Source organism: Dreissena polymorpha, chromosome 13 (assembly GCF_020536995.1).
Source record: "Dreissena polymorpha isolate Duluth1 chromosome 13, UMN_Dpol_1.0, whole genome shotgun sequence".
NCBI lineage: Eukaryota > Metazoa > Mollusca > Bivalvia > Myida > Dreissenidae > Dreissena > Dreissena polymorpha.
The window spans coordinates 7,834,273-7,858,604 of NC_068367.1; the positions used below are offsets into that span (position 1 = coordinate 7,834,273).

Sequence of the window (24,332 nt, forward strand, 5' to 3'; positions counted from 1 at the left end):
TAGACATTACAGTCCATGAGTACACATGTATGTTGAATATATTTATACAAACAAAATGCATGCAAGTGGTAATCAATAAATACTAGTTCATGACATGATTGATCATATACAAACTATATTATGTATATACATATATTGTTAAAAGATACATGTATTTCAACATAATGTTAACATAAAAAGCTATAGACAGCGAGAAGTCAACTTTTCTGACATGTATACTACTCAAAATAATATTTAGAGACATTTCTTTAAATAAATGCTTTATGAACATAAATTGCTAAATTTCTGTTAATTGTTAGGTTATCAGATTGCATTAACTCTATAAATTTTGGAATATTTGGTATTTTCCAGTAATATTGCTTTATGTATTTTTTTCTAATATCATTGTATAAGGAACAATTACAACAAGGGACAAAATTGTCACAAAACCAGGTTTTCATTGTGAAAAAAAAAATCTGATAAAGGGAGACAACTCAAACTGAACTTTTGAAATGAACAAACAAAATTAACCCCCTTTGTAAGTTTGTTTTAAAATAAATCGATTTTTAGTCGTGGCGACCTTGACATTGGAAATATTGACGTGAATCTTTCGTGCGACACACCGTCCCATGATGGTGAACAAATGTGCCAAATGATTTTAAAATCTCATAATGAATGACATAGTTATAGCCCAGACAAGCTCATTTATGGCTATTTTTTACCTTTGAACTCAAAGTGTGACCACCTTGACCTTGGAGATATTGACGTAATTTTTTCGCGCGACACACCGTCTAATGATGGTTAACAAATGTGCCAAATGATTTTAAAATCTCACAATGAACGACAAAGTTATGGCCCGGACAAGCTTGTTCCGCCCGCCCGCCAGCCCGCCAGCCCGCCAGCCAGCCAGCCAGCCAGCCAGCCAGCCAGCCAGCCCGCCCGCCCGCATTCGCCAATCTAATAACCAGTTTTTTCCTTCGGAAAACCTGGTTAAAAATTAAATTCATCCTCCAAGACATTGCAATGTTGACATTTTCTTTTCTGGTATGGTATAGATTCTGTTTTATGCCATCTGCCTGACTCTATTTCCAATCTATGTGAAGATACTCTTAGTCGGCACAGATTAAACCTAAACTTATCAATAGTAACATCATATAAAATAAGGCTGGAATTCAAATTTACAAAAAAATATTATAACTTTCTGCTCTTGATGAATTACTCAGTTCAGACATCACATTTTGTATAAAAGCATAATTTAATCTGGATACAAGAGATAAAAAGCACTTATCATCACCTACTCCTTGGTTTATCCATGCATAATGTAATCACAAGGACTGCAACAAGTTACAAACAGCTTTAGCCCATGTCTGCATAATTGGTTTACTTATCAAACTGTTACTAAGAATAGTATTTGCGAATGTGACAGTCTCATTGTAACACGTTTGATATGGGCACCGTATACTGCTTTAATAAACATGAGTGGCTTTTATTCTGAACGGATGGGAACTGTACAATGATTATATTAATACGAACATATAAATAGGTGGATCTACCAACATATAGTTACTGTATCTACTTTCTCTCATAGTATCTCATTTTTGGGAGTTTGGCGGACCATATGATATGTTTATTTACTTTCTGCTTGCCCAATATCTTCCTTGTAACCTGTCGGGCTCGATTAAAGCATTAACGTCTTATCTGTTCAGTCATTGCACAATGTCCACCGTGTCTAAAAAGTCTTAGCAAAACTTTCTTAATATGACTTTTTCCAGTTGTTTATAACAATATAATGTATTAATATATTTAAAGGATTGAAAATATCACAAATAATACAGTGCAAAGTTAATGTTTTGACGGATACAAAATGTTTTCTAGTCCAAAAGAAATAATTTGTAGATTCGCACTTCTCAATATTAACGATGTAATAGTTTAACTAAAAAGGTGCACTAAACACGAAAATACCAACAAGCTACTGTTCCAAATGAACTGCATATTTTTTAGATCACTGCACTTTAGCGTTAACTGGTTTAAAACCACTAAATATTGAATTGAAATAAAATCCCTCACCATAAGCCCGGTTTTCTGGATCCTTGCGCGCTTCCACCGGGAACGCTCGAAAGTTATCCCTAGCACTGCTCAAGAACACCACAAAATAGTTCTCCAACGGCGTCTCCTTCATCCGCTGTATATTGCCCTCCATTTCTATGCAAATGATGTCCTCGTTCTTCAACCGGATGTTGGAAGACCGACTTCCGGGAACCTCGAACAGGCCCTCCTTGCCGCGCCGCCGCAGGGCCTTCTTCACGAACCTCCGCTCGACGACCTCCACGAACACCTTCACGAGTTTCAATACTTTAATTAACAATCGTTACAATATACAAGTACATATACATACACATTATATACAAATGTATATGCATACAACAGCATAAGAAGCGATACATTCCTCAAACCAGAAATAATTTGGTTCGGAGTTAAAAGAACTAAAAGAACTCATTTTTTATAGTTTTGTTTACATTTAAAAAGGTAAAAACATCTGAGATTATTAAGTTGCTTTTTATCAATAGACAAAAGAAAGAATAGAAAGTAACTAAACAATTATACTTTAAATTGTACAGAATGAGCATGTACTTGAGCTTCAAAACATTTTTGAAATACCTTAGAACGCAAAGCAAGATAAATAAACACAATACGATGTCTTAAAATTAAAACACAAAAACCTTCACGAGCCCCACGTGCAGCAGGCCTTTATCCAAGAACGTGAGGATGTTGCAGACGAACGCCTCCTCGGCATAGAGCTCATACTCTTCTATGATCGCGCCGCGGTTCTTGCGCAGGTTCTTTTTCTTCACCTTACCGATCGCAATCCTTAAAAACACATGAATACGAACATAGTTCCAGGATAAATCAATCTATGTGATGATACTTGTTAGGTTCTGCTGATGCAGCTGGGGTTTCCCTCTTTCCATGTCTTAAAAAAAATGTAACAACTGTCGTTAAAATTGTCAACAGGAAGTACACTTTCATAGTTAAGCCGCATAATTACCAATATTCTCAAACTCAGACGGCCAGAAGGCAAATTTGATTTGAAAATGTAACAACCGATTTTATGTGTCAATTCTAATTTTTAAGATCCAAGCTAGATAAACAGTATTATTTAATTTTTTTAATTACACTAGCAATTCATTTAAGGGAAATGATACATTTTTATGGAATGGTAAATACATCGTGTTTCAATGTGCACCTAGTGTTGGTGCATGAAGAACCATTACTCTTGCCTTGCAAGAAATGTTCGTGCTAAAATACCACCGTTTACTGTCTAGTGTGTTGAACATCATCGTCTTTTCTCACTTTTGCTCTCCAAGTAAGTGCATTTCAATGCACTTACCCACTAAAGATTTGTGTCATTTAATGTACGCGCCCCCTAAGGATGTGTGTCATTGAATAAACTCACTCACTACGGCTTTGTGTCATTTAATGTACTCAACCACTAAGGCTGTGTGTCATTGCATAAACTCACCCACTACGGCTTTGTGTCATTGAATAAACTCACCCACAAAGGTATTGTGTCGTTTAATGCACTCGCCCATTAGGACTTTGTGTCCTGTAATGAACACACCCAATAACTATTTGTGTCATTAAAAGAACTCACCACTAAGGTTATGTGCCCTTTAATGTTCTAATCCACTAAGGCTTCGTGTCCTTTAAAGTAGTCACCCATTAAGGCTTTGTGTCATTTCATGCACTCACTTACTTAGACTTTGTGTCATTTAATGTACTCACCCCTTAAGGCTTTGTGTCTTTAAATGCTTTGTGTCATTCAAGCTTCTCACCCACTAAGGCTTTGTGTCATATAATGTTCTCACCCACTGATGTTTTTGTGTCCTTTAATGTTCTCATCCACTGAGGCGTTTGTGTCCTTTAACGCTCTCATCCACTGAGGCTTTGTGTTCTTTAATGTTCTCACCCACTTAGGCTTTGTGTAATTTTAACCACTCACCCACTAAAGCTTTGTGTCATTTAATTCACTCACCCACTAAGGCTTTGTATGATAGAATGAATCAACCACTAAGATTTTGTGTCATTAAATGTACTCAATCACAAAGCCTGTGTGTCATTTAATTTACTCATTAACTAAGGATGTGTGCCATATAATGTTCTCACCCACTAAGGCTTTGTGTCTTTAAATTAATCACTCAAAAATGATTTGTGTCCTTTAATGTCCTAACCTACTAAGGCGTTGTATTATTTTAACAACTCACCCACTTAGGCTGTGAGTCATTGAATGTACTTACCCACTGAGTCTTTGTGTTCTTTAATGTACTCTCCCACTAAGGTTTTGTGTCATTTAATGTACTCACCCACTTAGCATTTGTATCATTTAATTCACTCATCAACTAAGGCTTTGTGTCATATAATGTTCCCACCAACTAATGCTTGGTGTCCTTGAATGAAACTCTCACTAAGGCTTTGTGTCCTTAAATGTTCTCAACTACTAAGGTTTTGTGTTATTTTAACCTCTCACACACTAAGGCTTCGTGTCATTTAATGTACTTACCCACTGAGGCTTTGTGTCCTTTAATGTTCTCACCCACTAAGGCTTTGTGTCATTTAATGTACTCAACCACTAAGGCTTTTTGTCATTTAAGTAACTCACCCACTATGATGTTGTGTCATTTAATGTTCTCACCCACTTAGAATTTGTGTCATTTAATGTTCTCACCAACTAAGACTCATTGTCATTTAATGTTCTATCCCGCTAAGACTTTGTGTCATTTAATGTTCTCACCCATTAATGTTTTGTGTCATTTCAACAACTCACCCACTGAGGCTTTGTGTCATTTAATGCACTCACCTCTAAGACTTTGTATCATTTAATGTTCTCACCCACTAAGACTTTGTGTATTTTAATGTTCTCAGCCACTAAGGTTTTGTGTCATTTTAACCACTCGGTCACTAAGACTTTGTGTCATTTTATGTTCTCACCAACTAAGGCTTTGTGCCATTAAAAGAATTCACCAACTGAAGCTTTCTTCCTTTGAATGCACTCACCCAATAAAGCTTTGTGCCATTTAATGTACTAATCCACTAAGGCTTTGTGTCATTTAATGTATTAACCTACTTAGACTTTGTTTCATTTAATGTTCTCACCACTAAGGCTTTGTGTCCTTGAATGCACTCACGCAATAAGACTTTGTGTCATTTAATGTACTCACCCACTAAGGCTTTGTGTCATTTAATGTACACACCCATTAAATGGGCCTTTTCACGTTTTGGAAAATTGACAAAATAAAACAAAGTTGTTTCCGATTCACAAATTTTCGTTTTAGTTATGATATTTGTGAGGAAACAATAATAGTGAACAGTAACCATGCTCTAAAATATCCATTATACGCAACTGTATACGATTTAAAAACCTGAAAATTATAAAACGTTGCAATGCGAAACTATTTAATAATTTGGAGAGTTCTGTTGTTGTCGTTATATTTTGTGAAACTACGAGGATAGCTTATATAAAGTATAAAATACATCCTTCATTGTATGAGCACGGATGGCCGAGTTGTCTAAGCGGTAGACTTTTACTCCAGAACTCCTGGGGTCAATGGTTTGAGACCAGTTGAGGACTACCTTTTTTTTCTTTCTTTTTTAATTGTATTCTTGTTTTTCTTTTACTGCAGCTTTTTAGATGCAATGTTTACATTTATCAATGTAAAGCATTTAATGGCAAATTGCAACACATGCCAAAATCTGTGAAAAGGCCCCTTTAAGGCTTTGTGTAATTTAATGTTTTCACCTACTAAGGCTTTGTGTCATTTAATATACTCGCCCACTAAGGCTTTGGGTCATTTAATGCACTCACCCACTAAGGTTTTCGTATCCTTTAATGTTCTCAACCACTGAGGCTTTCGTGTCCTTTAAAGTATTCACCCATATAGGCGTTGTGTCATTTAAAGTACTCACTAACTTAGGCTTTCTGTACTTCAATAAACTCACCCACATAGGCTTTGTATCTGGAAAGTGTAACAGTTCTGCGTTGATGGACAGAGCATTGCTGTTCGTTTTGGAATCAGCTCTATTTCCCCGTCCTCTCTCGACTGGAAAATCACAATTTCAGATTCGTTGTCGTCTGTAACGAAAATATCTCAATCGTGATACATCGGCTATCTTCGGAGCCTCCGTAAGGAGATTGATTTATGCAATAAATCGTTTCTGATCCAGAGTCAAATATATTATATACAGTTTCAAACTAAGGTATGTTACAATAGTAACACGAACAACGAACACCGGCGATGCCGCACATCGTAACAAAAATATGCAATTATACAGTTGAAAAGACGCATAACTTTCAATGAATATTACCTAGGATGATAATAAATCGTCTCGAGTGTCATCATCATATGGATTTGTTACAGAAGTGACGAATATCCCCGACACCGCATTTCGTAATACGTAGAAATAATTTTAGTAATTGTACAGTTGAAAAAGGGGCTTAACTTTTATTACATTCAACGAAGGATGATATTAAAATAAACTCTATTTACACAACTTCATAAATGGGGAAAAATGCATTCACATTTTAATGTTGTACGCTGAAAATAATAGGCGAACGTTTTCGCATAAGTTTGTGTCTGCGGACAAACGGACGGACGTAAATTGTGATTTAAGGGGTGTTGCGGAAGTTTATTTAACCGATGATATATTTATAGCAACACCGATTCCTATTATCACAACCCAATATTTTTGTTATCAGAATCATCACATTTTTTTTTCATTTTTTTTCTTTCTTTTATTTTATTCTTGTTTAATACTGGAGCTCTTAAGATCTATTGTTTACATTTATCAATTCAAAGCATTTATCACTAACTTCAAAACATGCCAAAATCTGTAAACAAGTCCCTGTAAGTTATTGATGATTAAGGTCGAGTTTGATACCGTATTATCTTATGTATGTGATTTAAAATTGTATTATTATTGTTTGTTTTTTGGTAAGCTGTTGAGATCCCAGTTAAGATTATAATCAATGTCTAAGGTTTATGCATATTTCTAGCAATCTATGTACCGGTACTTAGGTTTAGCCGCATTGCTATATTTTATGAAATTTGATATAGACGGTAGGGATAGTTAAACAACAAAATCTCTGTTAAAAGTGCGGTGACCCCCGTTTTTATTTTTTGTTTTATGATAAAAATACGTAGATGAAAGTATTTGCGCAGTTTCGCAGAAAGTTATTAGATAGAACTATTTTAAATTTCATTTTTGTGGTTAAAATTGTAAAAAATTGAAGTTTTTTGGGGAGACATAAAAATTATTAAAATTAAAATTCTTAAAATTTAAGTTGTGTTCTCAATTTTTTTGGTAGTTTGTGGTTTAATTAAATGGTATATGATGTATCGTAGCTTAAATAATATCTTTATTTTGCCAATTTCATAGGTTATTAATCATTTTTATGCAATAAGAGATTTTTTAGTTTTAATGAAAAAGTGCATGTTATATAATGGTAAATAAAATCACAACAAGGCCGGTGACCCTATGTTTTTATTTCATTTTTCATTTAGTATTTGTATGTAGTACTTGAATAAAAATTTTGAAAAAAATCTATTAGATGGAACAAAATCATCAAAACTGCAGCAACACCCCTTAATAATACATCGTCTACCTCCTACCGGAGGCAGAATAAGCCTGTTGACTAAATATTACTAGGTTTGAAGAGGTCAACGACATTTCTGTTTCTGGACTGAATTATTATTATTATATTCTTTACAAGTTCATATATGTGTTTTCCAGCTTGGAAATAGCATAATGCATAGTATACCTCCTTTAGTATTGGAAAACTCACACTTGTATGTACACCACAAACAAAAACTTAGTCATCGTTTGTAGTAATCATACTACTCAATCCATCCACTGAATGGTAATTACAGCCTAATTATCGGAATAGTGTGCCTTGTATTTATAATACCATCAGAGTATTCATGGTCGATAAACGTATCGTTATTTGCCAACATCATCGATTTTGCGGTTTCGTAACAAAATGCGTAGATGTTCGACGGATCTGACGCACCCATAGTTCTTAAAATTTTATTTTAAACAAGAGCTGTCAGAGGACAGCGCGCTCGACTATTTGAGTGCTCGACAGTATAACGTAAGCCATCATGGGGAAATTGTTCATATTCAATAATTTATTAGACGATCTTTCAAAAATAAAAAAAGGAAAAAAAAATGGGGGGGGGGTTGGGGGGGTTGAGAGGGGGGTATAATGTGGGGTGTGGTCATTTATTAGACGATCTTTAAAAAAAAAGGGAAAAAAAATTTTTTTTTTGGGGGGATAGGGGGTGAGAGGGGGGGGGGGTACAATGTGGGGTTTTGTCATTTATAAGATGATCTTTCAAAAGAGCAAAAAAAAAAGGAAAAAAATATTTTTTTTTGGGGGGGGGGGAGGTGGGGGTGGGTACATGGAGTTTTGTTTGGGTGGAATCCGTTGTGGTATTCACGTAAGTGTTGTTTTGTCAAAGTATTAATAAAATCTGATCATAAATAAAGAAGTTATTGCAATTTAAGCAAAATGTTCAATTATCTAAGTATAAAATGGGCCATAATTCTGTCAAAATGCTTGATACAGTTGTCTGCTCTTGTTTGTAGGTTGGGGTCATGATGGTAAACAAGTATGCAAAATATGAAAGCAATATGTCAAGGGACACAGGAAATATTTGGGGTAGTACGCAAACTTTAACATAGATTTATCAATAATATGCATATTCTAAGTATAAAGGGGGCCATAATTCTGTCAAAATGCTTGATACAGTTGTCTGCTCTTGTTTATAGGTTGGTGTCATGATGGTAAACAAGTATGCAAAATATGAAAGCAATATGTCAAGGGACAATGAAAATAATTGGGGTAGTACGAAAACTTAAACATTTGCACGCTAACGCTAACGGAAACGGAAACGCCGACGCCGGGGTGAGTAGGATAGCTCCACTATATATATTTCATATATAATAGTCGAGCTAAAAATGCGCCCACATGGTCCATTTCCCCCGATCCAATTTCGTTAAAAGAAGATATTGTGTCGTTTGTCTTATCATTTTGGTAAAGCCAACATCTTTTTGACATTGAATGCCGATTTTCTCGGTCCATGGTACACAATTGCACCATTAAGCTGTCTATTCCATTTTGCACGAACATGTCATTTCCCCTCTAGTTCTAAAAAATACTGATTTAAAATATTTGTGTTCATTTTTATTTCCCTCAAAGTCTTTGATTATGAATATCAACTGTTGCCAAAATGGGTTAAAGTAGGTGGACTGGTGTTATAAAGGTGGGACAAACTACTGTGAGTTGATATTGAATATGCTGAAGATACTTGTGGTTAGTCCGCTATCTGTTGAAGATATGCCTATTGTTATGAAAGCTGACAGAATGACGCTGCTAGTTGTGGAACTATACAATTTCCTGATATAAAAATTGAGTGAACAAACATACATTAAACGCACTACAGGGGTAATTTGAAACAATGTTACACAAGTCAAAGACAATCTGGACATGATTGAACTAAGAGAATACTATTAGCAATACATCAAGATGTATATATTCTTCCTTTTCGCCCGCCTCTGTTTTTATCGGAAATGTATTAACAATGCGTGTATGTTTATTGAGCTTGCTCGCTCCATTTTTATAGCTCAAATCCGTCGAACAACTGATGCGTTATATTGTTGTTTTGTAATTGGCTTTAACAAACGAGAGATGCAACAGTTATTGAAGACCACCAAACAAAGAAAAATCAATAGCTGGGTCACACCGATGATACTCTCCCCGTGATAAAGACAAGTATTGAAAAAAAAACATACATATAGACAAAAATAATATTTAGAATTGATGAGATAAATAAAGATAATGTCAAAAAATACTTTCGAGACAGGGACTCGAACTGAATCCTACGAAAACAAAATTAATTTTTAATTAAAAAAAAATAACCGAATCAGACTCCGATATGCTCCAGTTAATATTGCATTGGTATTACCGGTAGTTGTTACCTACCTATGTCGTTCGGTATGGGCATGTGGACCATGATTGGCATACCGAATACCACGTTGTCCTCATAATACACTTTCAGGATGTCCGACAGGGCGGGGATGTTCTTGCAAAGGTGTGGACACTGCTCTTTGTAGTCGAACATACGGCTGCGATTCAACTGTATAAGCTAAAAAACGAGACACTTCGTGATAAAGCTTTTTTTGGTGTTGAAGCTTTGCTCTGACAAACAAACGGGCTTAATGTGTGTACGTAAAGTGTCGTCCCAGATTAGCTTGTGCAGTTCAAACATTCCGCTTTTGTGGATTTCTTCATTCCAAGGAAATGTCTTCTGAACGAATGCAGGTGTTAACACGGCACAGGCTAATCTGCGACGACACTTTAAGCACATTTCCTTAGAACGAGGCTTATTTTATTAGTCACATATACGATTTCCATTCAGCTGTGTTAGTGGAAAAACGAGACACAGCGTTCAAACTTCGTTGTGCTTAAACACCATCGTAGCTACACATACGACTTCGGTTTGGCAGTATTTTCTGAAAAACGAGACAAAACGTTAACCCTTTGAATGCTGGGAAATTTGTCGTCTGCTATAATGTCGTCTGCCGAATTTCTAAAATTAGCATTTTCTTCGATTGTTTTTCAAAGAGTACTATCAGAATAGCAAATAGATTGGATTCTGATGAGACGCCACGTTTTGTGGCGTCTCATCTGGATCCAAACTGTTTGCAAAGGCCTTTAAAATTCGGTTCCAGCACTGAAAGAGTTAACACTTCGTTGTGATTTAATATCTCCGTTGCCACATAAAAGACTTCGGTTCACCTGATTTAACTAAAAAGCGAAACACGTCGTTATAACTTCATTGTTATTTTGCATCTTTGTAGTCACATATAAGGTTTCGGTAAAGCTTGAATTCAGTGACAAAACGTTCGGAAACCGCATAACACGTAAACGTATGTGCGCCGTTGTTGTGTAAATACAATTATTATGTATGTTGTCAAATGCACTGTGAAACTTCATCTGAATTAAGTTAAATATTAGTCACTTCATAATGACTTCGTTGTCGCCATTTCTGTATTTTAGTTGTTTAGTCATATAATATGCAAATAGACACGAGTTTTTCAATAAACTTTTTTCTTTGCTATTTAGAAAAACGAGACTGTATAAGAATATGTATAATACCAATGGGTTTGAGAGCAAACGATTCTTGTTTCGATTCTCGGTCCAGAACGTGGTATTCATTGTCAACTTTCACTTGTTTGACCAATATTTATAGTCTTAAGTCAAAGAATAATAAAAAAAACATATTTGTTTGCAGTCAAATGAACGATTATGTGCAATATAAGGAGTATATACATGTAAAGGAGTTATTAATATTATGAAACATTACAAGTAGCGAAATTCTGGCTACCATCCGCCGCTTTTTTTAAGGTAAGTGACCTGTTGCTTATTAAATCTAAGAAAGGGTCAATTGGTCGTTGTCGGCTCAGATACTACTCAAACGTATCTCGGACACAGGAAATACACAAAAAGTACCCGGCCATTCTCCAGGGAACGTTGAAGTACATGTATATTCTCCGTACCCCGGGTACTTTGAACTATACTTACGAGTACTTTTAAGTAGTACCTGAGCCGACAATGACCAATCGAGTCTAGTTTATGGTCCATAACCCACCTTGAACGCTACTTGGGACTTTTGGGTGACACACCCTTCCGGGAATGTCAGTCTAACCCTGTCGTCATCCGGGCATATGTACGTGTATTCAGCGGGCGTCAGCTCCCGGATCTGCGCCATGTATTCGATGCAGGCAATAAATGCCTGGTTAAACTTCGTCTGGAACTCTATCATGTCATCCTGTCAATTGAGAGCGTATAGTTTAAACTTACTTATTATAGACCTATTGCATCGAAAGCCAAAGGCTTATTGAAACGAGAGTTCGTTTCCTGGGTAGAACCAGTACTTGGCGTCTTTGGGGAAGATCTAAAGTAGGCTCCAACAGTAGGGATCGAATCCGTGACCTCCCGGTCGCTATGCGGACACCATATCCACAACCACCGAGAACGTCTTAAGCGGCCCATCCACACACAATATAACTGTCAATTTTATTGTCAATAATGAAGATTGACAATAAAATTGATAGTGAATTAATGATATTGAAGTCACCATCAATGTATTGATGAAAATCAGAGATCTCAAATATTTATTGACGCATTGTCAATTGTATTGACAAGTATTTTGCACCCTTCAATAATATTCAATCAATATGTATAGTCTCGTCAAAATTGCCTTACAGTCAACATAGCTAAAGGGCAAAAAAATATTCTGTCAATATTATTGAGTCAATAAAATTGACAATGATAGTGTGTGTGTGGATGGGCGGCTTAAAGGGCAAAAAATATTCTGTCAATATTATTGAGTCACTAAAATTGACAATGATATTGTGTGTGGATGGGCCGCTTAAACGCTGCGTTTCATGTGCCACTGCAGTTTTTGTTTACTACATTTAATGTTTTCAAAATGCAACATGGCGAAGTCTCCTCGTGAGTATGTTATACACGTGTCATCTTGCATATTGAGTACGACGTTAGTAACATTTAATGTGCCACGGCAGTTATAGTTCACTCAATTTAATGTTTACAAAATGCAGAGAGCCGTAGACTCATGTTATATTGTCCAAATGTCATCTCCGAATTGATTACGACGTTAAGGACATTTAATAAGCACTGCATTGTTTGTTTACTACAGTTTATGTGTGTAGAATGCAAGATTGCGTAGTATCATTTGTGAGTATGTCACACATGTGTCACCGACCCCACACTGTACATTTAAATCATGTACTTGATTGAATATATGCTGACGTAGTGTCATTGGTGAGTATAATATGTATTAATTAAGACATCCTGCAAATTGAGAACGCCGTTAGTTACGTTTTCTAATATCATCATTGCAATTGTTAAAGTTGGCATGGAGTGTCATTCAAATATGTTTTAGTGTGTGCTGAAGTAGTGTCATTAATGTGTGCCTTTATTGAGAATTCAGTGTGCTACATTTAAACCCGTCAACCAGAACAATTCATTACATGTTATTTCAATCATTCTAAATTCGCAATCCCTAATGAATGATTCCTCCATCTACTCTCGCGATACTACACACCGGAAAACCGCTGTCATGTGATACATCCTATGTACTCAATAGCTGATTATTTCTCTGGAACACTCAGCGAGTACATTAGCACTCCATTAGCAGTAGGACATTGTGAACAATTGCATATCGAACAGAAGAAAAATTTTAATCGATAAAACGTCACTTATGTCATTTGTCATATATTGTGCAAGTATTCATACAAGCCCATGGACGAATCGTATTCTGTTCAACGCCTCATTACCAACAGCATGTTAATTATAAATTATTGGTGCTGATAGATGCAATTAGCATTCAATTAGCGTTCAAAAATTTATGCAAGCACATATACAGTGACGTTGATCCCTACAGCTGCGGTAATTTATTAAATAAATAAATATGATAACACATAAATGTATTAAAATCTATACAAAAACACATATAATAGTAAGACAACTATATACCATTAGTTACTCAGTTGTTACTACCGGATTGACAACAATTTTACAAACCGTTGGCGGTGGAGGTTTTGGCCCCCTCAGGCCTTTTGCAGATTTCACATTGACTTTTGCAATGCCTTCCGGAAGATCGCTCTTTTCGGCATTCGGGTTTCCTTTCTGTATGAGAACAACGTAATAAAGCAGTTCAAATAAGCCTGCATGTGTCATCCTAGGTTATTATAAACATTAAGAAGATCATTGCACAATAAAGTTTATTTTAATGGACATGTCATAGGTGATGATCCCAGTCTTATTCGGTCGTTTTTAAGTCAACTGAGAACGACATGCTCATGGTAAGCTATTGCGGTCACCGTATGTAAGGAGTCCGTCGTCGTGTGTCGTGCTTCGTCATCGTTTAGCTCTTTTACATTCTAGGGCTCACAATTTTGATCAAATATCGATGCTCCTTAGTCATAATGTTTATCTTGGCAATACCTAGGCCAAGTTTGATTCTGGGTTACCCCCGTTCAAAAACTAGGTCATCAGGTCAAATATTCGAAAACCCTTGTTACCAATCTAGATAATAGAGGCCACATTTATTACTCATTATTGATGAAACTTTGTTGGAATGTATATCTTGACAAAATCTAGGCCGACTTCGAATCTGGGTCTCGTCCATCCACAAATAAAATCACCAGGTCAAATCTTAGAAAAAAAAGTGTTACCTCTCTAAATGCAACATGTATGGCTAAATCTTGATGAAACATGGTCAGAATGTTTATCTTGACAATATCTAGGCTGAGTATCAACTATTAGAGAAACATTGTTACTGCTTTAGAACCACATGCGTGACTGAACCTTTATTGTATTTGTCTTTTTTTTTGAATCTTGACATAACAATACATAGGCAAATTACGAATGTGATTACGTGGGGTCAAAAACTAGGTAACCAAGTCATTTCTTGGACAATATGTACATTGAACTCTGGTGAGCGTTTCATGGCCATCGTGGCCATCTTGTTCGTGTATGTAAAGGGCTTACTATTGTGTTGTTTTCATTTCGCAATTGTTCACTTGTAATAAACTAACGACCACGTGTTGATTATACGAGTTTGTGTTTTTTTAGTTACTGATGCAGCTGGAGATTTAAATATTACGTCATTTGCTGCTTTGTTCCTCGAGCAACATAATGTTCACTTGCTTTCGAGCTCGTACATATTTTTTCAGAGCTATTGCTTTGATAGTTATAAAGATTTTTAATTATTCTGTTTTGTCTGATAAGAAATTTAAGAATGTAACGTGATCAACGTATGCAAAACATGAGCCTCATGCCATATAAGACCCGAGATTGCGCAGGCTTGTCTGGAGCTACATATGACCGTATATGCTATAAAGAGCCATTTTCGCATGACGCGAGAACCTATTTTCACATAACGCGACTCAAATGGTGTTTGCGTGTTTTATTTACGTTATCAAGCGGATTAAATATCGGTGCATTCGTGTCTCTGCGTTATGATTTCCATTTAGATAACGTCAGATTAATAACAGGATCCTTCCAGATCAGTATTACGGTATGCATGTATACGACACTTATCACTTCAGTAATTAAATATTCCTGTGGAAAAACGGACTGTCATGGCAACGCCTTGTGATATTCAATTCCGGTTGTATGTCTATAGTGGTAATTGCATATACAAAGAGGAAACAATAACTAGACGCATGATTTAAATCGTGCGCAAGGAAGACTGGTTGTAATATATAACAGTGTGCACGTGACCGAAATCAAGTAAGAATGTCGAACCACCTCCTTTAGATTTTAAGACGCAAATTTCCATTTTGGCATATACCATGCAGACATGTAACATATAAACTCTCAGTAATGTTTGTCTCAACATTCGCTCTAACCGAGGTCTTGTTAAGCGGAGATCAGATTTCAATACGATTGTCGCTGAATTTGTACGAGTGGTGCATATATTAAAAAAAGTAATTATTAAGTCACTATTTGTACTTTCTTGTTAAGGGTTAGTAATGCTTTTCATTTGATCGAATATTTATTTTAAAATCAGTAAAACGCAGTACTCTTAACTAAAAATCTGTAATACCAAGTTCACTGCTGGAATACCATTTTCAATATTATGATACTTACTACTATTGTGCCGGCTGTATCGTACCATTCATCTCCTATCTTTAATTTAACTTTGACGATAGCCCCAGCGGGAAAATTGGCTCCGGGGAAGGGCATTCTTATTGTTACCTGCAATATACTCTATATTTAAACAATCTTTGCCTTAATTGCAGTACAAAATAAGTAGATTTACCATTAATTAGCAAATATACGAGGACGTTTTATGTGGATGTGTTCACATTCATAGCAATAAAAGAGGATTGTATGGGTTTGATTTCGATTACAACTGAAATATATGCTTCGTTCATAGAAGCAAAGGGTTCAAATATTGTTGTTTTCTATTACAATTAGGAGCCTAACTTGGTATAGCTCGTCAATATTAACCTTCTTAAAGGATTAATACCTCTAATGTAATGAATGATGCATTAAGGTCAGTGACAGCTTTGACGTTGGCAAGCAAAACAATAAAAATATATACACGCGAACGATGCCACTCGAAAACACAGGTACCTTCTGAGAAGGGTTGAACGTGGCCCCACTTTGCATAAAGAGGTCCGAGATGAAGGTAGACCCTTCGTCCATCTCCATGCCCGCCAACAGAAGGGGGCGCTTCTCTATGGGGCACCTCTGGACGTCCGAGTGCGCCACTTCCCCCAGAACCTCCGCCGGCTCGATGGCGATCACGCCCTCCCCGAGCTCTAAGAGCTCTGCAATACTGCATAGTAAGCTTTATTTGAGACTCGGTCTTGGAAAACAGCGCTTAATGCATGTGCATTAAGTGTCGTCCCAGATTAGCCTGTGTAGTCCAGACAGGCTTACCAGGGGCGACACCTTCTGCCTTAATTGGATTTTCGTATAGAAGAGACTTCCTCTAAAACGTAAAGCTGCATAAAAGCGAAAATTGTCGTCACTGGGTTGGTATTTAACGCATATGAATTAAGCCCAGTTTTCTCAGAACGCGGCTCATTTTAATTTGACATTTAATATGCCTACGTATTGCTTTTGCTTAAAATAACATTTGTCTTATTATAGCTCAACCGAGCATGAAGTTCTTATGGTATGCTAGTGTGTTCTGATTATGTCTGACGTCCATCGAGATGCGTCGTCAGTCGTACGTCGTGTGTGGTAAACGTTTAACTCATTATCACTCTAAATGCAATATTTCTGATAAAATCTTGATTAAACTGTGTAATAATGTTCATCTCGACAATATGTAGACTGAGTTGAATCTTGATCACGTGCGTCAAAATAAGAGGTTGCTGGTCGATTCGTAAAACTGTGTTACCACTCTGAAGTCTACATAATGGTGCGCCGAACATAATAAATAAATATTTGTTGAATCAAACGAAAAATATGTTAATTCAAAGGTAAAAAGAATTGGACCATCTTTGAGAGTCCTTGTGTATTTTTCACACCTTCTCCATATGCAAAAACAACTGGGAAAAAATGAAGTACAGTAGATTTATTGTTAATGTCAATGTTAAAATGTGTTTATTTCAAATAGTCAACTATTATATTGACCTAAAACATGTAAAAATCGAGTATAATACATCTAGTGATGTGTCTCGTGAAAATGAATATTTTTAAATTAAATATCTCTTCTAATGTCAACGCTTTTGAACTTGCCTATAAATTATAATGTGACTTCTACAGCGTTTACCTTGACGTTTTACCAATCACAAAGAATATGTCAGTGCAGAGGCTGCCGATTTTTTCCATCATGTCCACGTATTCGGCAGCGTCACATCTAACAAAATGGCGAGACCAATTTAGCCGCGTTCTGAGAAAACTGGGCTTAATCCATGTGCGTAAAGTGTCGTCCCATATTAGCCTGTGCAATCCGAACAGGCTAATCAGGGACGAAACTTTCCGCTTTTATGGTATTTTTAGTTTCAAGGAAGTCCCTCCTTACCGAAAATCAAGTTTAGGCGAAAATTATCGTCCCTGATGAGCCTGTGCGGACTGCACAGGCTAATCTGGGACGACACTTTACGCACATGCATTATGCCCAGTTTTCTCAGAACACGACTCAATTGATTTATTGATATTTAAAGGTTACAAAAAATCGCCTGCTGATCCGGGGTAATGGCGAGGCTTGTGAAATGACCAACGTGAAAAGAGTTAAACATGTAGTTTACAACAATCTTGTAATTAATTCAAAGGTTTAGTAAAATAGCAATAGATGTATTTCATACAAATTCTTTATGTGTACATGTAGTATGAACAATATCGCATCCTCGACGATTAAGAATGTTTTCTGGTATGTTCGTTGTAATGTTTGAAAATGGAGACACGCCTATGATAATAGAAAAAAAACTGCATACATTCTGCCGTCTTTCACCATCTCGTGCATGAGTTCTAGAAGAGAGGAGATGTTTGCCTGTACGCCACGTCTACGAGAGGAAATGACGTCACTGTCAAACCTGAAATATCAATCGCGTGCATGAGTTCGAGAAGAAAGGAAATATTCGCCTGTCCACCACGTCTTTGCGAGGAAATTACGTCACTGTCAAACCTGAAATAAAAATATCATGCATTAGTTCTAGAAGAGACGAGATGTTAGCCTGTACTCCGCTTGACCTCACAGTCAAACCTGTAATATCTACGGCGTTGTACAGTTTACAAAATGCATTTACTTGCTGACAAGACATTTAAGATTATCTGTAAAAAAATAATTAATACCAATGGCATCGTTCTTTACTGCGTTTTCTTTCAGACTTTTTGGCGTGTCTTTTTAGCCCGTATTGTACCATTTTGTGATACAACTTATGCCTTTGTTCTTACTAGACTATCGTCATGGCAATCCAATTCCTCACATATCGACGACAAGGTTAATAATTATTGAACATCATATTCGTACACATCAATTTATTAATATATGTTACCAATATAAATAAAGTTTGAGTCAATGACAATGTTTATAATTATGAAAATCAATAAATAAAGCCAGAACACCAGCGAAGCAAATTTTAATAATAAATGAACATTGGTTTTCACGGCAGTTGGGTTCCGGCTCACTTGACCTAAATTGATCGTTGTCGGCCGCGGAACTACTTAAAAGTACCCTGGTACTACAAAATACACGGGGTATGCACAATTTAGTGAAACGAAGATCGTAGTATGGCAGGTTACCTTTAAGCGTATATTCCGTACCCGGTGTACATTTCAGTAGACTTAACAGTTCCCGGGGTACTTTTTAAGTAGTACCTGATTGACAACGACCAGTTGAGCGTAATCTTGATGCGCATCCTTAACAATATGCTTCCTGCTTACTTAAGGCGTTTCAAGAGGACCTTTGTGCTTTTCATGAGGCTGATCATTGCGGTAAGGAAGCTGTTGTAGATTGACTTCATCTCGTTAACGTCGTCCTCAGCTAGATCCGGGCAGTTGTAGCGGCAGTGGATGCTGATGCTATAGTACAGACCGTGGACGGGACGCAGCAACGGTACGATGTTTAGGCCAAACCTGCATAAGGATCAGAAATGATAATTGGGCGCAACAACGGTACGATGTTTAGGTCAAACCTGCATAAGGATCAGAAATGATCATTGGGCGCAACAACGGTATTATGTTCATGCCAAACCTGCATTAGTATTTAAGATATAAGTCTCGTTCTGGGAAACTTGGCTTTATGCAAGTGCGTTAAGCGTCGTCACAGATTAGCCTGTGCAGTCTTCTTTCGCCAATCAGGAACGACACTTTCAGCTTGTATGGAATTTTTCGTTTAAAAGAAGTGTTCTCTAAACGAAAATCTAGTTAAGGGTAAAAGTGTCGTCCCAGATTAGCCTTAAAGGACCGCACACGCTTATCTGGGACGACACTTTACGCACATGCATAAAGCACAGTTTATACGCAGTAATAACAACGATGTTTAGACAAAACCTGATTTATTAAAACATATGTCCATGGGACGTAGCGCTAACAGCGATGTTAAGGTCAAACGCTACGCAGCAGGCACAAGACCAAGGCTTATATATGGCGAATACATGCATTTTCACAAATGTCATGCGGCAAGGCTGCAGTGTGAACTTTTTTAAACATATAGGTATTTTACATGCTATGCAGCGGAAATCACATTGGCAGTCCAACCACTATTTGAACTGTTTCGAGTATAGGATTAAAACAAAAAAGCAAAATGCTTATACGGTTTTAAATAATAGTCGATTGATAATTGTCGGCACAGGTACTAAATACTAGTTAAAGTACCCCGACGTACGGAAAATATACTACAGGTACTCATGAGTATGGCCGGGCCCCTTTAAGCTTATTATCCATAACCGGGGTACATTGTACTAATTTAACAGTACCCGGGGTATTTTATAGTAGTACATGAGCCGAGGCCGACCGTTTCAGCTTCACCGATGGGAGCCATACCTTTGTAGAAATATAGACATAACCTCGCCAAATACCGATGATATATCTGTTCCCAGTTCCATCATCTCGCCCATAACGTGGTGGGCAAACCTACAAAATGTGGGCATTCATGAATGGGTTTTGTTTTTCAACATGCTTTCATAATAAGCAAACATCATAATAAGCAACGTGTTTTCATAATAAGGAAAGGTGAATTAAATGAGAATGATTACATGTAATAGTGGAAATCTGAACCTGAAAAACTAGAAGTAGCTTAGAGCCGGTACAAAAGGGTCGGTCTTAGCAGACGAAACAAGAATTCCATTTTATGTATTTGCAACAATCGTTTTATGACATCTGTGTGTCTCTTTATGATGACTTCGTTTATAAACCTTGTAGTAATATTTTTGCATTTTACATACAGTAATTTGAAAAGCTTCTTATCGAGAATCGGTAACATTAAATGTAATATTACAATCGATCAGGTCTCCTGATAGATTTGCTGACGTATGTAGCATCAACAAATGAATAAATGCCAATAAGTTGAATTAATCTTTATTGGCTTAATATACGTGTGCAAGTAGAACACATGTAAGCCCATTGAGCTACAAGAACACGAAACAATAAAGATTTCAATAAATCTGCTTTTACTTTTCTTTGAGTAGGTCATCCACTTTCGTCCATATTTCTACAACGTTGTGCATAAACAGTTGCAGGCTGTTGATGTCCTTCGCGTGACTCACTACGTCATCGTCCGTGTACCTGTCACATAATAGTATACGTATATATACACTATGTTGCTTTCTATGCACATAGGATGACGTCACATCAAATCGACGTAAAATAGTTCGATTTGTTATTTAGAGCATTAAAATAAGTGTTTAAGTATATGTATAATTTCTGAAGTGTGTGAACTATTATGATTTTTTTAAATCGTTCCAATGCAGGCGATGCTTCGTTTTGGGCTTGTTGAATCATGATCTTAAACAGTTGTATTTAAAAGCGTTTAAATATTGAAACATGTCAACTACAACGGGTCTGAATGCCAGCAATGTCTATATATTTCTAGAACGACTTTCCATTAAACGGACTTGTTAACAGAATATATATGTTTTGAAGCTCGTCATTAAAAGCCTTAAAGATCCGCAAACACTGTCCCATACTACGATGCTATATAAAAAAAAACTTCCAAAAAAGCGGCTTAAGAATATTAATTACAATAGGAAGACCCTAACACAAGTAACATTGGTGTGAAAAAGTTTAAAATACAAACATTTTGCAACTTTTTAGCATCTAAAAATATGTTCACGATATCATATTGTTTTGTTTCACAGATGATATCGAGTCAGGATCTGATCCATGAGTTTTGCGTTAATTAGCAAGCTATTTCAGAAATGATTATCACGATACAATAAGAATTAAATTGCGCACTTCTTAGAGTCAGGTACACGCGATTGCATACACATCATTTCAATTACATAAACAAAGCAACACAGTAAACGCTGTTTTAACTAATAATCTTATGAAAGATAATCAAATAATTTAAATCGCAAGAATGACCTTTGAAGTTCAAGTTATAAAAAAATAATAAGAACAACGTCATGCTTCAGACGCTTCCCGAAGCCAATCTGGCGTTCGCTCGTAAATGTTTGGATATCGTCTCTGGCAATTCTAATGGAATATATCCTCCAACAAAAACCGAGCATTTTGTATCTCGTTAAATAAATGTTACCAGACCAAATATAACGTTGACATTTTGGCTGTTTTTTATAGTCTTACATGTACTTTATTTTTATTTTACGAAGTATTCGTTAATTTTGAGCATGTGCGGATCTTTAAATTCATAAATGTAAATATCGCAACTTTAAGACTCTAGTATAAAACAAAAAAGGAATTAAAGGAAGAAAAAATGAGTTAACCCCACCTGGGCTAGGATAAACTTTGGACTAAAAGCCTTCGGTACTCAGTTAAGTGATCAACGAACTGTCACATATATAACTATAATAACCGAAACACTCCAAATTATTAAATCGTTTCGTTTCTGTAACGCGTTATAATTTTATCAATAAAAATTAGTACTAAATGAAAGTTTTTTCCCCGTATTATTCCAGGTCATTAGTGTGTGTTTATTTCCCTCCCAGATGTGCAGTGTTCTCGTATTGTTTGAATCTGGGAAAAAGGGAATTTGTCATTTTGACAATCTGTAAACAAGTCCTTTTAATCGTGTAATTTATTTGGTACTTACGTGTCTTTTTCTCTTATGAGCATCCGTATCCGGCTGCTGAGGTCCACAGCTTCCTTGATAATCTGTCGCAGCTTCTCTATATCCGGTTCTGTCATGGGGCTGAAATTCAATTACAATAATATATAAGTTTAATGTGAGCAAAAGGTTTGAACACATGTCTACTTATATATCCAGTGGTGAACGATTTAATGAATGAGATTTTTAATTTAAGAGACATTTAGAGCAACAGTTTAGAATTAGTTTAAATCTCCTACAACGATGCGCGGAAGATCTACATGCAAAAGTAGGTCATATCCGCAGAGGAAATTACTTATGTGGGAGTGGGTGGGGGTTGGATATTACATAAATAAGTGACAAGTTTATGAGAAAAATACAAAAATGAAAGGAAATTACTGTACATAGATCATTCGGTGCGTAAAGATCAAGTGGTATATTGTAGATACACACAATAATCTTCAACACATAGGGTGCAGGATCACGTGACTTTGTGGGGTTCACAATTGAACGTTAACAGACGTAAACACACCGGTATGTGGTGCAGTCATTCAAAAAACTTTTTTAAACAAATTTTCTCAAGAATTTCAACTAGTGCAAGAAAGACAGCATTTTATGCTGAGTATGGCAATATGAAATACATCAGAATTACTTTATTTAATAAGCCTGTGTTCTTGGCCAAACATTCGATATGTAACGCATTTATGTACACCGTTATGCTGTGCTGAGATATTTTAGAACATGGTCAATGTTGATTGTTAATGTTTCCTTGCAAATATCATAACTACAACGAAAATGTACGAATCTTTAATTTTGACAATTTACCTGACATGAAAAAGTCCCTTTAAGGCAATATATCATCGGGATCTCCGCCTTTGAACAGTCATAAAAAGCATAGCATTGGAGGCGTAATTAAGGGCATCAAAATCTGACAATTGACCCAGATATATTATTTAATCGTAAGTTAAAATTAATCGCAAAGCAACGCAAAATAAGTCGAATTGTGTTTCAAAAAGGAGAGTACATTTCAATTTCATTAATCTCACTTCTCAAGTGTCAGTTGTTTTTCAGAGCAACACACCTTAAACTTTCTTAATGGACAGTATTTGAAAGGCCGACGCCCTAAACTACACAAACACGCGAGCACGCACGCACACACAGCACACACAAACACGCATGGAGTTATATGTCATTTTTCATGCACCGCCTAAGAAAGTCTAACATACACTTACATATACATATGAGTCTCGGTATGGGAAAAATGTGCGTAAAACCTCGACCTATTTAGCCTGTGCAGTCCACACAGGCTAATTTGGGACGAAACTTTCCGCCTTAAATAGATTTTTGCTAAGAAAATACTTCTTCGAAACGAAACATACCATAAAAGCAAAAAGTGTCGTCCCTGATTAGCCGGCTCGGACTGCACATGGTAATCGGGGGCGACATTTTACGCTTAGGCATTAAGCCCATTTTTCTCAGAACGCGCCTGATAATTATGATTGTACCTGTCTTTTTTCATTAGTGTCTTGCTGGACTCCCATAGCTTGTCCACCTCCAGCATCATCTTGGTTATGTTCGCCGGACGCTGGGCGGCCACCGTCACCTTCCTGCAGAACACGTGCACGCGCGCCGTTAGTTTTGCTCGATTGGTCGATGCGGACTTAAATACTGCTTTAAAATACCTCGGATACTCTTAAGTATACTTCAATAAACACCGCGTACGAAAAATACGCTTAAAAGTCCACCGGCTATACTTCGGGGTACTTGTTTAGTATATTCTCCGTATCCCGTGTACTTTGTAGTATACTTAAGGGTACCCGGGTTTCTTTAAAATAGTACGTGAGCCGACAATGACCAATCTATATATAGCGTTAGTTGTATGCTATCGAGTAAAACAAATTGTTGCACGAACAACGACTTTTGGATTGTCATTATCACCATAGTGAGAGTAAATATATTCGACATATTGCTGCAGTAACATGATTTCAGAATGTTATTTAAGTTTTATCTACAATAACTCAAGAAGGTGAAAGTCCAAGTGGACAA

The 24,332-nt window shown here is 36.5% G+C and overlaps 1 protein-coding gene across 1 annotated transcript in view; it reads right to left on the reverse strand.

Annotated features, from left to right (window-relative positions):
* The window catches only part of LOC127855922 (uncharacterized), a 29,611-nt gene that overhangs the window by 3,613 nt on the left and 1,666 nt on the right, over positions 1–24,332 (reverse strand). Inside the window, exons 2-16 of the mRNA XM_052391836.1 lie at positions 23,792–23,893; positions 22,293–22,391; positions 20,699–20,809; positions 20,069–20,158; positions 18,968–19,159; positions 18,019–18,117; positions 17,355–17,441; positions 16,205–16,409; positions 15,716–15,823; positions 13,643–13,747; positions 11,685–11,864; positions 10,016–10,178; positions 5,974–6,106; positions 2,700–2,847; positions 2,047–2,314 (exon numbers count right to left, since the gene is read on the reverse strand). Of these exons, the coding sequence (XP_052247796.1) occupies positions 2,047–2,314; positions 2,700–2,847; positions 5,974–6,106; positions 10,016–10,178; positions 11,685–11,864; positions 13,643–13,747; positions 15,716–15,823; positions 16,205–16,409; positions 17,355–17,441; positions 18,019–18,117; positions 18,968–19,159; positions 20,069–20,158; positions 20,699–20,809; positions 22,293–22,391; positions 23,792–23,893 (2,090 nt within the window). The remainder of the gene's footprint in view (positions 1–2,046; positions 2,315–2,699; positions 2,848–5,973; positions 6,107–10,015; positions 10,179–11,684; positions 11,865–13,642; positions 13,748–15,715; positions 15,824–16,204; positions 16,410–17,354; positions 17,442–18,018; positions 18,118–18,967; positions 19,160–20,068; positions 20,159–20,698; positions 20,810–22,292; positions 22,392–23,791; positions 23,894–24,332) is intronic.